Source organism: Ixodes scapularis, unplaced genomic scaffold, assembly GCF_016920785.2.
Source record: "Ixodes scapularis isolate PalLabHiFi unplaced genomic scaffold, ASM1692078v2 PGA_scaffold8__174_contigs__length_109621045, whole genome shotgun sequence".
Classification (NCBI taxonomy): Eukaryota; Metazoa; Arthropoda; class Arachnida; order Ixodida; family Ixodidae; genus Ixodes; species Ixodes scapularis.
Window position 1 is genome coordinate 72,329,977 of NW_024609883.1, and position 15,505 is coordinate 72,345,481.

Consider the following 15,505-nt stretch of genomic DNA (forward strand, 5'->3'; position numbering starts at 1 on the left):
ATCAACGATAAAGCCTTTTCGTTGAATTTATGAATCCAGAAGTTGTTCCGTAGCAATCCATCTGAATCCGGTTTTTCTGGACATTTGGTTTGTGTAGTTTGCGTGCATGCGTGGATCGTCACGGCCTTTGGGCCCTGGAGTGATACAGGCATGGTATTTTACTTCAAAAGCACAGGTAAATTTGCCAAAAATTAAGCAAATAATCCAAGCTCAATGTTCTAGCAGATTATTATAAATTGATTTTGTAATTCTGTGGAAAATATGGTTAACGTCCCAACCAGACATGATGTAGCCCCACGACCTCACTGTCAGAAACGACTGCAAAGTGGGTAATTAAAAAAATTAATTCATTTTGAAAAAAAAAAAAAAAATACCCAGGGACAGAAACAAGCTGTAGGGCACATCACTGTCAATGTGTCTAATGTGTCTTTTTCTGTATTTTCTTAAAGCTCTGCGACTAACTATGTTGTATGTTCGTCAGTTATCGTAAAAGCTCAAAATTACTACATAATTTAAATGTTGAATTTTTTTTATTTACGTATAGATTAGCGTCTTACAGTCTTCCTTCTGTACATATGTTTTAGTGGTCTCACCCCCAGCCCTGATCTTCATGGGTCTTGATAAGTTCGAAAGTAAGTTCATTTTTGTTTCATATCCAAGTATTTATGGGCGCCACAACTCACTGTAGCCTTGTTTTGCTTCTTTTTTTTTTTTTGCAAGTAAGGCCTCTGGGCGCCGCCATCTCGTTCCTGGTGTAGGTAGACCGTCTGATAGTCAAGCTTTGCTGAGGTGTACCCACAATTTCCAGGCTGGCACCCACACTAATGTTTTCTATCCACGGTGGTGAGACTTGCTCTCGAAAGCATGGCTGCTTGCAAACTTCTATACATAGCTTGCACTGACGTCACTTGGTCAGACATAATTGGGGAAAGGACGCGCGAGAGGGTAGCGTCCGCCAAGTTGGTGAGGCACTTCTGGCCAACAGAAAGTAAAGCCCGTCTATACTGAAAGTAGCGCCATTGATCGATTTTCTGACGCTCTATCACCCTCTAGAAAAAAATCCTACTCCTGCTCTTCAAAGTTCTCCTTTCCATTACCCCTGATTGGGGAAGCGTCCGTCTGCTGTTTGCGCCCTTCTGTGTTCCGGCGTTCACATTCTTCGATGGCATGCATACGTATACCTACTACGATGCGGGTGGCCCCATCGAAGCTTTTTTTTTATCGGTAGAGGGTATGTCGCGTGTTTTGCTTTTAGAAACATCGTTGAATTTCTGTTATGATGTGGCGACGCTAAATCACTTCTGCCTGTTTACAAGACGTTCATTCACATTTTTTTCATCTCGTTGTCACTTCGGCGTGTAAAGGCAGAAACAAAAAGGTACAAGAAGTGATGACGTTTGCCGTCGACTGCTTTAAAAACGATTGAGTCGGCAGCACGGAAACTACGGTGTGCCTTGCTTCGTTCATTGTGTAGGATCACAGCTTCATATTCTATAACAGAAACGTGTGCCCGGATATCGCCTTGGCTGCCACTGCTGAAAAGGAAACAACATTGTAGGATGATCCATGTCGCAGTTAAGTTTTATTGTATAAATGCTTATAAAGCGGAAGATTGCATCCGAGCAGACGCACAGCCGAAGCCTCGACAAAACTCGAGAACCCGCTCCAGACGTGAATCAGTGGAAAGATACCGAGTAGCCAAGATGTCGGGCACACTGGCAACTCATATCCTAGCGAAAACACGAAAACCGCGAGTCGAAGTTGCACAGAAAACACCGACCTATCGAGAATGTTTGCCGGCGGTCACCTGTTGCTGTGCTCGGTAGAAGGGCAGCCTAGCAGGCATCAGCATCGACGCGAGAGAAGGGGTGACTCGTGGAGAGAAGGAAAGAGTGAGAGATTCTCGAGCGAAAGAGGGCTTAGCGCTTCTTTCAGCATAGAAGGGCTCTACCGGAAAGAGGGACGGACTGACAACGCGTGCAAGCCATGTATTGTTGAACCGCCCGGAAGGCGACTGGTGTGTTTGGCTTCCTATCCCGCCTGCGCGTCGAAAGCGGTCCCGAAGGCAACAAGCGACGTCGCAAAAGGGTGAATGTCATGCTGTCGGATGTCGCGATCCTCATGGTTGGGCGTAGAAATGCTGGCGAAAAGCATCGGCGAATGTGAGTGTCGCCGTCATTGTGGGAAGCTAGCACAAATTTGAACGAAAAATGCAGTAACTAACTAATATTTTTGCCCATGTGACTGAGAAATGTTTTAAGCTATCTGGTACATACAAATTATTCGCAATATTTGCTTTTATATTTGAGTGCAGGGAGAAGATGCGCTCACTTTTTACCATGAAAATGCATTACCAGAAGTCAGTTCGAGACTGGTTGGGTCTGCTTCAATTTGAAGCCGCACTTTAGTGCCAGTTGAACCTCCAGTGTACATTATGGGTTGTTTTCACATGACGTCAATCCGCCATTTTGTTGTTAGTTTTTTGTTTTTTTTCAAACAAATTTACTACATTGAAGGATTACATCATAACCGGTTGAAATATGTCGGCGGTGCTCTACGTATTTGAGAAGGCATGTAAATCCTTGAAATGCTCGAGTTTGGCACACGCCAGACAGATCGCAACAACAAAATGGTGGACGAAATTACGTCAGTGAAAACACCCTATAATAACTCTACAACTATTATCTCCTTACATTTTGTCACCATTTGGTTCCTGACACAACACCAGTCGCCAAAAAGGGACCAACAAAGCCAGAGTTTCGGACACGTGCAGCTCAAACCTGGGAGTTGCATTTTAGGCTTGTGCGTCTTTTTATAGTTACTGACAGGATGAGAAAAGCAGGAAGTTCTTATTCTCTCAGAACAGAGCGTGAACGGCTGCCCACTCTGAGTTCACTAGGTGCCGAAGTGTTATCCAAGCTAGCAAGGTCATGCTGGAAGCGGCACAACTGAAAGACCTCCCTTCCGTTCTCACCTCGCACATAACCGTAGTTATCTCCCTCACTTCATTGCGAATGCCAAGGGGAATCGTGAACCTATTGCCGCCTCATGACAACTTTGCACCCGGAGTGATTCTTTGAAATTTTTCATTTCTAAAGACGAGGATCTCATCAAGTGGGGATGGCCCGAAGACGTCTGGTTTCACGTGGACAAGGTGTCGTCTGCTCACGTCTACCTGCGTCTACAACCCGTGAGAGAGATTTCTTTGTTCTTCCTTCGAGGCCCGTTCACACGCTTCTGTTTGCTTACGACCGAGCTCTCGCTAGCTCTCACGACAAGAAAAAGTGTGGCACGCCGGCGCCACCTATGAGGTGATATTTGCGAGATCAAATGTATGTCCTATATAGGAGAACCGGTCATTTATAACATTGTCAAAAGTTTTTTGAGCCAAGAAAAAAGGAATCGTGATGTAGAATACCCGAGACTGTGGTGAAAGCTGGGAAACTTGGTCGAAGAAAAAAAGACAGCGGAAAAGAATGCGTAAGGTGTGTCAGTGGAGTTTGTTGTTGTTGTTGTATGTGCCTGTGTAAGCATGTGTGTATGTATTTGTGTGTTGGAGGTTGTGTGTGTACGGTGTGGTACTCCGTACTCTTGCCTAGGAAGGCTGGTTACTTTTTTTGAGACATTCTGTTCCCCCGTTTTTTTTCTTCGACCAAGTTTCCCAGCTTTTACCACTGTCTCGGGTATTCTACATCATGACCAACTTCCACTAGCTCGCCTGCGCACTCACTGTTTTTTTTCAAAGAAGGAATGACACACGAAAAAAATTAGAAATGTATGAAAACGCCAAAGGTTCCACGGCTACCCGGTAGATAGTGCCACTGCGTTCTCTCGTCATAAGGGAGTTTAAGGTGTTTTAAGGTGCACGGTCGTAAGCGGTTTTAAGTGTGTGAAGCAGCCTTTGGTCTGCCGTGCCTCTATGCAAATAATCAACCTCTTCTGCTTGTCTTTAATCGTTCGCCACTCATTCTCGTCCTTTTAGTTCAGTCTACGGTTTTCTGTCTTATGAATTGGTCAGAAATGAAGTGGACGGTCAAGCGACATCATTCTCCATTTGCTCCTAAGCTGGGAGTGCGGTGGAAGCTATGCCATCGCCGGACCAATCGGCCGCCTTCCTTTTGTCACCCGGCCCCACCCTCGGTGCTTGCGTATGGGCAGGAGCAAGATCATGTGCCGAGAGATGGACGCATGATTGGCCCCACGAGCATGTAGCTTCCACCGCACTGTTAGCTTAATGCAGGTGTTCTCAAACTTTTTGGTCTCACGGAACCCCAGGAAGCCTCAAAAACTGCCACGAAACCCTCTCTCCCCTCTCCTCCCCTCCCCCTCCCCCTCCTTCTCGCCCCCCTCCACATTTGCCGACCAAGAAGCAACAAATGCACAATTGTAGGCATTTTTGCTTCTGTTGCTTTCCATATATCCCCACCATATCAATCGTGATGTCAATACAAAGTGAGATGAAGGCGCTTTGCATGGTCCTGCCGCGCAGCCTGCGGCGTGAGGGGGGTTGCAATTTGGATGTTCGCGGAACCCATGAGACCAGCTCGTGGAACCCCTGTGTTCCCCGGAACCCAGTTTGAGAACCCCTGGCATAGTGGTAAGCAGACTATGGTGTAAGTCTTCTTTAGTTTGCTTTGATCTAGACAATAGTGTTCCAGAGGGGTCCCCAAAGGAACGGTCATAAGTGCGGTGGTTTCGGATTGAGTTGTTCCGTCAAAATTTCTTAGAATTTGCTGAATTGTATATAGAAAGAGATCATCAATTATGTGTGCTATTATGCATGTGAGTTCAGGGAGGGGCCGTCAGTAGAAACACATACTCTGAAAAACATATATTTTTGCTGTAACTTTAATTATTTCAAATGGGAAATGGTTGTGCAAACCTGGCCACACAAATATCTCACCCCTGGATGAGGCCCAGTGCACTTGAATATCTCCTCATTGTAGACAGGAGTAAAGCAAAATGAAAAAGGGTGCAATCTTTGAGATTAGAAAGTCTGCCTAACATCCTAAAGGAGTGGTTCTCAAATCAGAGTTTATTTTCAGAGATTGCAAAATCCTCGCTCATCAGTCATGCCAAGCAATGTAAGCTTTTAAAGTTGGGCCCTTATGTTTGCCAGATCTTTGCCCAAGTTGGGCATTCCTCTTAAAGTCATACACAGAAGAAACGTCATAACTTTTTGTCTGATATTTCTTCCGTTTATGAGCATAAAAAAACTTAATCTCCCACGAGCAGTTTGTTTACATACTGAAGTGATGATTGTACTGTATTTTCCGGGCTATTGTCCACACCCGGTGCGTAGTCAGCAGGGGCATATTTTGGGTCAAAAATAAAAGTGTTTGCTTAGCTATAGTCCGCATGCCGGGTATAGTCGGCACCTGGTACTTAGTCGACACAAAAGTCTTTTCGTACACGGCACACCTTGACAGATGTCTGCTCACTTAGCTCACAAAAAAAGCTTGTATTATATTAAATTATCATAACATACTCTTTCATTCACGAAATCCGTCATGTCTCGTCGTAATGAGCGACCTCGAAAAACAAATTTCCTGTAGAGTCTGCACGCATAGATAGTCCGCACAGCCTAAGATTTCAACTTTTAAACATGTATAGTCTGCAAACTATAGCCCAGAAAATACGGTAATCAAAAACCACTGCCGTAAAACAATGAACTTTACTATTGGTGTGCTGAAGTTCCTTTGTCCGAAGCTGCTCATGTATTTCTTTGACTGTATGTTTGCTAAGCTGAAAAGTAGGGGGCCATTTCGAGGTATGATACCTTGAAGGATAGTTATTCATCACCGGTTCACTACCTTGTTGGAAACCCCAAGTGGCCTTTTTTCTTTTTCAGAACCAAACTCTAGACGACATCCCATCAAGCGTGCTTGAAGACTGTGCCCAGCTTGTAAAGGCTAACAGCATTCAAGGTATTTTGAACATTCACTCAATACTTAATTTACCCAATCTGGATGGCACTCAGTTGGCCAAGCAACGTTTTAGCGAACAAAGTCCTGCCCCTGACTTTTCACTGAAAGACACTTTAGTGAATGGTTGGCTGTCGTGTAATGGCCGGGTGGGTTAACACTTTTGTAATAAGCCGCATGATGCTGTCGCCTCAGAGCGGCGTGAACGGAGGGGGGCTGGTGGATTAACACGCGCCCGAGTGATGCGTCATTCACTCAAACGTCGATTCGCTCAAATGTCATTCGCTCAAACATCATTTGCTCATGTGGTATGGGCCCATTTATCTCAACAATTTTTCTTTCTTCTTTTGATCTTATAGATTAAGGCGAGACGCTGGTTCTAAAATTGACTTTTTTTATTTTTGCAGCTATTCTAATGAAAATCACTGTGCATATGTGCTTCTTGTTCCTCAATTTAAATATGAAATCAGTTTTAAAATATCTCAAGTAGTTCTCAAGTTATTAAAAATAGCGTTGCCTAATTTGGTAATTTCTTACGGGTCGTTAAGGCCATTTCCAACAAAAATTATTTTTTTTATTAATGTAGATGCATAGCTAAAGGTCTGCCATGCATTATAAAGCTATTTATATTTTCACAAAATGACAATATTATATAAAAATTGGCTAATTATGCCAATTATGACATTAATGAGGTCACATTATTTATCATAATTTTTTTTTGGAACTCTAGACTGTAAAAAAAAATAGCTTTACTCCGTAGTCCAGTCCTTTCTGAATAAAACGGTATCAAAGTTTCCAGAATGCTACGATAAAAACCTCATGAAAACCCCCGTAAGGCTAAGCATGTTGACAAAAAACACGAAGATGAGAAAATCGAAGTTAAAGTTTTGACATTGAACATAGAAAATTGTGTGAAGAATGATAAACAATAATTGCCATCAAAGTGTAGTGTAAGTCTTCCTGAAGAACTTGACATAAAAAATTACGTAATCCGTTCATGGGAACATTAGAAAATAATACGAAAAAAGTAAAGAATTAGTGAAATGTTGATGAAATCAGACTGGGAGGAAGTGGGTTATCCAAGAATATTTTTTGTTTATTGGTATGTCTGTGATCTTTCGCATAGGCGTGCAGTTTACTATGCTGATTCCATAACTGCAATCAGATTTCAGATATCTCTTCTTTGTCAAAAGTTATCAACAGTATAAAATATTAATTAGCTAATTTGATCATGGGTTTAAAAAAAAACCTATTGAAATTTTATTGCAAAAAAGGTATCATTTATTTCCTGAAGAAATGCCATACAAGCTAAAGCTATTTTTATTTCTTTAGCACAATATAATCATGTAAAAGAATTAAAGTGAACAGAAGTCATATAATAGAGGCTATAAGAATGTCTAATAATGAAATGCCAGTTCTATATACGTAAATATCATAATAAAAGTAGCTTTAGCTTGCAGTCTAGTTCATTCCAAAGAAAATTGTACAGAGTTTATGAAAATCGGTTGAGCGCAAGTGAATCAAAAGCCTATGCCGAAAAAAACAAAGCTGGGGTAATAGGCTTCGAAATTTGGATATGCATAAGTAACAATGTTTTGAAGGGACGCCTTTGGTTAGAATTGCATACTAAAAAAGAGACACGGGTAGGGAAAGCAGCCCCATATGCAACAATTGGTTAGCCCTGAGGGCTTTTTTAGCTGTTTTTTTTTTTTCCCCTAGGCTTCGGCGAAGTTGTCGAATACGAACTTGATCCAGTCGCTTCCACCAGCGGTAGAGTGACTTGCGCATCGGCCGCATCGGCGAAGCGGAATGTTTTTGTCGATGCGGAGGTCTAGGCACGTCTCCTCTTTCTGTTTAGTATCTGCGTGTTGAGTTTCAAACCGGCGTCCCCAACCATCGAAGTGCGCAGAACGAAACAAAGAACAACGGCGCAGAAAGGAAAAAGCAAAGCTAAACAAAGAGGAGGTATCAAAATATTTACACGAACGATGCTAAGAAGACAGGGAACATACGAAATACTAGGAAGCACAAAGAAAACACTGAAAATATTGATAGAGAAAGTGGGGAAATCCGAATGTAACGTGCGTCTCGAACGGCAAAGTGAGGGAAAGCAGACGACGCGGGAGCCCGCAGAGCGACTTGGACGTCGCGCCGGGGAAGCCAGGAGAGGAAGCGCGCGTCTTCGCCAATGAGAGAGCTGCGCCTCGGAGGAGCGCGCGCTTTGCCCAATCAGCGCCTTTCTTGCGCTGGTGAAGGCCTTTCGTCCGGCATCGATGACGCCATGGCTTTGAGGGGTACGCCGCTTTGGAGTGCGGAAAAAATAAGCGCGGGAAACCAGCTTTCGAACAAGACCAAGATGGCTGCAATCAGTTGAGCCGTTGCAGAGCTCAGACGGCTTGAACTTTGTTGACATTTCAGAGTTTAGGCTTCAAGTCGGGTCTGTCAACGCTTACAAATTGTCATTATTTTCTTATTTAGAGATCGAATTGAGCGTTTATATTTTGTGAGGACATACTCTGGACTATGTAGACCTCAAAATCGGTAATTTTGAAAAATGGCATTTTTCGCGATTTTTTGATATTTTAAGACCCGCGTCTCCCCTTAAAGGGAAACTGAAGCGGTTCTCTATTTGAGAAAAAACATTTCAATGGCCTTCATTCTACCTCCAGGATCAGGAATATCAAGATTATTTTTCAATTTGGTGCACGGAGGCTTCAGAAATTAATTTTTAAAGTTCCGCCGAAGCCCCTCCTTCCCGGGGCGTGACGTCACACTAGGAGCTTTCGGAATCTCTGCTCTCGCGCATCTTCAGCGCCTGTCAAAGCTATGCACGCGCACTCTTGCTATTTTCAGAAAGGTCAGAAAGAGACATCACGACTGGTGTCAGTGCGGGGAAATATACCTGGCAAGCTTGCCGTTGCACGCGCTGCCCACACGAGCGATACGCGCTTGGCGGCCCGAAGATCCTAGTATGACGTCACGACTGGTCGAATGTTTTTTCGCTTTTTCTCGCTTTTAGTTGCATCTTCAGGGAAAACAAAAGTGATATTCAGATTCACAGGATAAAAATACGCCAGAATTCACCTCTAACTCGTTTTTTTTCAAGAAGTGTTTCAGCTTCCCTTTAAGGAATGAAACAGTAGCCTTAAAAACATACCAGCACAATTGCTCACATTGCTTTCAGAATATTGATTTGCAGCCTCCCATTCACTTCAAGAATGACTGACGTGGGACAGACAGACGTCAAGACACTCTGGCAAACGCTAGGGTGGATGCCCGTCTGTCTTGCGTCGATCAGAGCAAACGGATACCTGCTCATCATCACTCTCAAGAGTGGGCATGTCGCACTTCAAATGGTTCTCGGGATTAAAAAAAAATATTCAATAATTATAGAAACTTCTGGTGCCATAATTTTTTGTTTATATGCTAACTAGCCAGAAAGACTCTTGATTCTGGCCTGCTTCACAATGAACCTCTAAAGGCCTGTTCACACACTTGCAATAGACACTTCCCAAAATTCAGTCTGGCCACCTTGATCACAACCATCATTTTAGTGCCTGGCTTGTGTGGTGGCCTTCTGGTGGCCAATGAAGGGAGGTGTTGAAAATGCCCTCGAACAAAGGATACATGTCGCAAACAAAATCACGAAAGAGATCACGAAAACTCTGTCACGAGAAGTCGCAAGTGCGGTAGCTAGCCTTGAGGCTACGACCGCACTCGCACGTGTTCATTCTCTTAGTAAAACATATAAAATAGCGCTACAGAAAGACAAGGACAAGAAGTATACAGGACAGACGCTAACCTTCAAGTAGTTTTATTCAGGAAAATTTAACACACTGCACATTTGTGTCATTCGATGACAAGCTGTTTATCCAGCGCAAGGTCATTTGTATTGGGCCATGCGTCGCTCCGGTGATTTGTAACATTTTTTTGTTCGCTGTTGATCGTGAATTGAATCATGTTTTAGACGCCGACATTGTTCTTAAGGTTTTTAGACACGTGGACGATTTTCTTGTACTTTTAAAAACTAGCACCTCTGTGACGCACTGTGATACAGTACAAAGTATTCTGTCGACTTTTGAACAACATGGGAAAGGTTTACTTTTTACTCATGAGCTTCCTGACAACAATCATTTGCAATTTTTAGATATTAACATTACCATCAACGAACGACGTGTGTGCTGGATGTATCGACCTCACGCGCGGAAAGAGTTACTTTCTTTTGATTCAGCTCATTCAAAGACCATTAAGAGGGCTATTGCAACTTCGTGCTTGGAGTCTGCACTGCTGAAGTCTTGTGACCATCAGGCAGATGCTAGTTTTAAATATCAAATTTCTAGACTGGAATTGGCTGGCTTCCCGTGTTCGGTCTTGGTTTCTGTGGCGGAGACCGCCCTACAAAAAATGAAGGGGTTGAAAAGAAAGGTTTCAACGAGGCAGAGAACAAAAAGACCAGAAGTCATTCCGTACATCCACAAGGTTGGTCACAATCTGAAGAAAGTTGCAAGCAAGTATGATGTTCCCATTGTATTCTCTGCCCCAAAGAAGTTGGCTGGGTTGTGCGCCCGCATCTCTGATGAGAAGGCAAAAGCATCGTGTGATAAGAAACACGTCACCCCTTACGTGAACTGCACAGTGGGTGTGGTCTACGAAATCCCACTGAGTTGTGGAAAGGTATACATTGGCCAGACGGGGCGGTGCATCAATGACTGAGCACGGGAGCACGCATTATCAGTAAAAAATAAATATGGCTCGCATTTGCCAATACATTGTAATACGTGTGGCTGTGTTCCGCGACTTCAGCAGATACGGATACTAGAAAGAAGCCGAGAGACGGTCACTCGAGAGCTATTGGAAGCTTTCTTTATCAAAAAAAGTGGGACGGCATGTGTCAGCGACACTTCTATTATTCTTCATTGTAATGAATTTCAGTTTTTGAGTGATCGGGTGAAAAATTAATCATGGTGCTGCTTTGCCTGTCGTGTGTATATGGTATGTGTTCAATTTTCCTGAATAAAACTAGTTGAAAGTTAGCGCCTGTCCTGTATACTTCTTGTCCTTGTTTTTCTGTTGCGCTATTTTATATTTTACTAAGATGAACCAACTAGCCCAACAACGTACCCTACTAAAGTTCATTCTCTTGTTTTGTGCTGTGCCGTCCGTCCAGGCAACAAGATGAACTCGATCGACATTGTCTACACCATGTGGGGAAACCTGAAAAAGACGGCCGGCATGGAAGTGGGACAGATTGGCTTCCACAAGCAGAGAGAGGTAACCCATACACTTGGCTTTTTTTTTTTTTTATTAAAAGAAACAAAGAACGGTGGCGGAAGAGTAATTTAAGAATAGAATGTGGCTCGCGAGCCACGCCGGAAGTCTGGACGTCCGAAGTGCGTACGCATGTTGGAAGAGGTTGCCGACAGAGCTGCTAATGCATCCGCAAATCGGATGTCTGGGTGTGTTGCGACGCCGAATTCATTTCAACGTTCAATCTTATGACGACAGTAGCTCGTAACCATCCTCAACGCCAGAAGTTACGCCATGTTGCCTGCAATAAGCGGAAATGTCTGTTCATAATTTATAAGTTACCCGACTAGTTCTTTCATTATATGTGTGTACCTCATAGTTTCCATATTGCCTATACAGTGTGACCCCCCTAAGAAAGTTTACGGCGTTTTAATAAAAATGCATTATGCATCGCCGAACGCTCAGTCTTTGCCCAAACGTAGCCCTAGCGGTGTGGACCGGATGCCAAAGTTCCGTAAGTAACCGTTACCTCATTCAAATGTTAAGTGATTTTTGGAAACTTTCGACGGAAAATAGGAACCCAGTGTTGGCAGTTTGCACCATTCAGTCCCGCGTATCTGTGGGCATTGTCTGCCACCATTTTACCGTCGAAAATTTCCGAAAATTGCTGATAACTCACGAATAAGATAACAGTTTGTTCTGAAACGGTAGCATCCGACTCGAAACACTTGCGCTACATATGGGCGAAAAGTGATTGGCCATTCAACAAGGCGGGATTTATTTTTGCAATTAAAAAAAAAAAACGCTTTATAAATCATCTTTTTCGGAGACGCTTCGTAGTTGTAGGCTGCATCAGATAGTGCTGCGTTGTACTTCGCATAGTTGTAGACTGTTCATGACGCTGGCGTCATCACATTGTCACCGTTGTGCGCGGATGCCGACAAACTTTTGGTCTAGTCTTCTTCGTGCCAGTTCTGGTGAGAAAGCTAGCTAAGCTTTCCGAGGTGTGAAAGGCTTAGGGCTCGTGCACTCACTCGTGACTGCTTACGACCATGTGCCTTAAATCCTTTTAAGATTTCTTACGAGAGGACACACTAATGCCATTAATCAAGAAGCTGAGGACCACGTGGCATATCCACATCTTTCGGGGTTTTTGTGCATCATTCTTTCTTCTTCATCTCGAAAAACTTCTATCATGTTATAAACAACCATTTCTTGTAGATAGCATGTGTGTTTGATCTTGCAAGTGCCGCAAAACCTTCGCTCTAATGAAATGCGGTTCAAGGGTCTCTTCAGAGATGGCACCAGCGTGCTCTCTCGTAAGGGATGACAAAAACTCGGTCCAAAGCAAACACAAGTGATATGATATTTTATCATATCTTATCAAGTGATATGATATATCAAAAGCATGTGAACGGGCCCGAAGCGAGAGAGTCGTACCCTCCGTCCCAAGGATTGTTCGCTTCCCCACAGGTCCGCACCATGCGGGTGGAGAAGAGGATCAACGAGATCGTCAACCGGCTGATGAAGACCAAGGAGGAGCGGCAGCCGGACTTCAGGGCGGAGCGGGAGGAGCGCGACCGCAGGGAGCGGGAGGACAAGAAGCAGATACTCCGGGAGCAGAAGGAGCGGGAGAAGCAGGAGCAGAAGGAGAAGGAGGAGCAAGCCAAGCAGAGGTCGGTGGGTGGCGGCGGGGCGCTTCTTCTCCGGTGCTAGAGCAGTACCACCTAGAAGTCAAGGTCCGCGGCCTAGCTCGCGTGTGGTATGTTGCCGCTGAGACGGACGTGTTGGCCGCTTTGCGGCGCCTCATGCGAGCTTCTGCATGTTTGCCGCCTCGGGACGGGTCGGTGGCCCACTGACGATGACGTCGCGCGCAGGCCTTGTCTTTTAGGTGGCATTGACTGGGGCCACTAAGTAAGCTATGCTTCAAAGTAATGACATTGCGGCCATCTTTGTGCTCGAAATAATTGCCCGTCAGTGGGAGCTCTATGCGAAATCACAGGAAAACGTTTTCCGTCCTCCGGAAAGCTTGGAAAGGGTAAGCGACGGAATCAAGCGACGTCGCCCGAGCTTCCCAACTCTGAGACTCGGGAAGCTGCTGTTTTATTTAGTCGTAACGATTGCCAATGGCGCCTGCTCTGCATCGGGCACTGAAACGGCACTGCCCGTGAGAAAATTGGACGGCGGAGTACCGATAGGTGCAGCTCACCTTGAAGTACACTTCGTACGAGCGCCCGCCGTTATCATTTCCAGAACTTGTGCAACAAGCGCCCATATCTAGATTAACCTAGTTTTCAGTGAAAACGGGGTGAGCACTTCCTCTGTATTTTACGGTAGTTAGTGACTAGCGGTAACTATTAATGAGTTAGCATTAGTGCCCGCATGACAGGGAAATGCTGGCGGCGTCTGTCTGTGGACAAAACACTGGAAAGGGAAGCACGCCATGTTGAGAGGAGGAGAGTAGTGAAGGACAGTGGCAAGAGGGAGGCGACATCACGGGGCGGAAGCCCAAGCACGTGCGGATGCTTGGGCGAGTCCGAGCTTGTAAGTGCGCAGGGCACATAGGCCTTGGTTTGTGCTACAAAATGGAGTGTGAACCAAGTGCCAGCGCTGGTCCAAGTAGGTGGCAAAAGGAGACGGATTGTGAACGAAGGAGGCGGGCTGCCGAAACTGGTGAGCAGCGAAAGTAGCGTCGAGCGGCGGATGCCGTTGGTAACCGTGCAGGCAGACGAACGAGAACCCCCAAGGCCGGAAAAAATGGAAGGACGATCCATTGTTAGATCCTTAGGGAATGTATTAGCGTGACCCTTGGGAAACTCCACACACGTCCCCCTTTGGGAAACGCTAATGCTGACCTTCTAATGAAGCCAAAAAGAGGCAGCAAATAATAGAGGAAGCAAAAGAGAAAGCCAGAACAGAGAAGTGAAGGGGTCAGCTCTAGCCTTTCCCGAAGGGGGACGTGTATGGCGTTTCTCAAGGGTCATGCTAACGCATTCCCTAGGTATCCGCCTATAGATCCTCTTTTAATTTTCTTGATTTCACCTTAGAATGTACCCCAGCGGATGCTACGAGCTATCTTAACCAATCTGTGGCTTTGAGCCTGTCACGTGACATTCCGGTTGGGCGGAGTGGTGGCTTAACGTCATACACTTTATGTGAGCAGGCTATGGTGCTTCAGTATGTTCCTTGTTAAGGCGGCGACATTCTTTGTATCATCTGATGCCGATGGCATGCAGCGACAGGAAACAGGCAAAGAAATGGGGTGCGACAAAGTGGTGGCAAAACACCACCCATTACTGTTTGAGCCGAGAGGCGCGCATTCAGATGCTCCAGAGCTGTGAAGAGAAAGAGACGTCATGATACAAAATTGTTTGATGTCACCATTCTAAGGTTGATGCATAGACATTGAGACATCCTTTATTAGGGTGGGTTCTTTATAGAGCCATGAGGATCGTAAGGAATTCTTGGATTTTCGTGTGATCCTGGCTTTAACTTTAAACACATTATACATAGTTTGCGATCGCAGCACTTGGATAAGAGTTACGTCCACTTATTTGGGGCTAGCTCTAAAGACATTTGAAAGCAGTGTGCTTTCTTCATTGATTCTTTAATACTTTGTTTTCATCCGTTGTGTGGAACAATATTTTAAGAAATGAGAAAGCTAACTTGCAGCACAGATTAACCATTGCCTTTAGGACATGGAGTGATGGTTTTGTGGGATGGATTCATGTGAGCATTTGTTGTAACATCTCTTTTTCTTTTTGTATTTTAGGAGCTACAACAACCTGATGAAAGAAGAAAATATGAAATCAAACAAGGTGAGTTCTGTGATCATTTTTGATGATGTACGGTAGTATGGCTAGTAAGCAGTGAAACGTTCAAATCTAAGTTTGTTCTCTTTCTTTGCAGGAGGCAGACTATGATTCAGACGAATTCATGTGACCTCTCCAGGAAGCTGTTTTAGCAGGAGGTTGTACAATAAATTTTATTTTGCTCAATCACAAGAATGTTTCAAGAACTGCTCGAGACAACAGCACTTCAAGCTCGTGATAGAAGAAAACAAATATTCGGGGAAGGGGGGGAGCATTAGTGGACAGGGGAAAAGGGTGCACTAAAGACCACGGTATACTGTCGACACTGGTTATAGAGAAGTCAATGGAAACAGATTACTGCTCCTCAACGGCCATAGCCGCAGTCAACCCCTGAAAAAGAGACCGAGCTGGTCTCGAAACGTACAGTTTTGCCTTTATATGAGGATTTGGTTGGTATTTATTATTATTGTTGCTCCCCAACCAGAGAGACTTCTCTCAAATGTTCACCTTCAAACCGGAAAT

The 15,505-nt window shown here is 44.5% G+C and overlaps 1 protein-coding gene across 1 annotated transcript; it reads left to right on the plus strand.

Annotated features, from left to right (window-relative positions):
* Nucleotides 1-75: 75 nt before the first annotated feature.
* On the plus strand, nt 76-15,175 carry LOC115323808 (coiled-coil domain-containing protein 25). The gene is made up of 8 exons (XM_029984201.3): nt 76-175; nt 585-632; nt 3,099-3,190; nt 5,852-5,927; nt 11,092-11,195; nt 12,645-12,847; nt 14,944-14,989; nt 15,081-15,175. The coding sequence occupies exons 1-8, from the start codon at nt 151-153 to the stop codon at nt 15,111-15,113; spliced, it is 627 nt and encodes a 208-aa protein (XP_029840061.1). The 5' UTR covers nt 76-150; the 3' UTR covers nt 15,114-15,175.
* The last annotated feature ends 330 nt before the right edge of the window (nt 15,176-15,505 follow it).

Bases quoted from the DNA above. Each gene is read 5' to 3' on its own strand.
- LOC115323808 (XM_029984201.3), top strand. From the start codon at position 151: ATGGTATTTTACTTCAAAAGCACAG. The intron at 633-3,098 runs GTAAGTTCATTT...TCATTTCTAAAG, and splicing joins GGGTCTTGATAAGTTCGAAA to ACGAGGATCTCATCAAGTGG. The intron at 14,990-15,080 runs GTGAGTTCTGTG...CTTTCTTTGCAG, and splicing joins AAAATATGAAATCAAACAAG to GAGGCAGACTATGATTCAGA.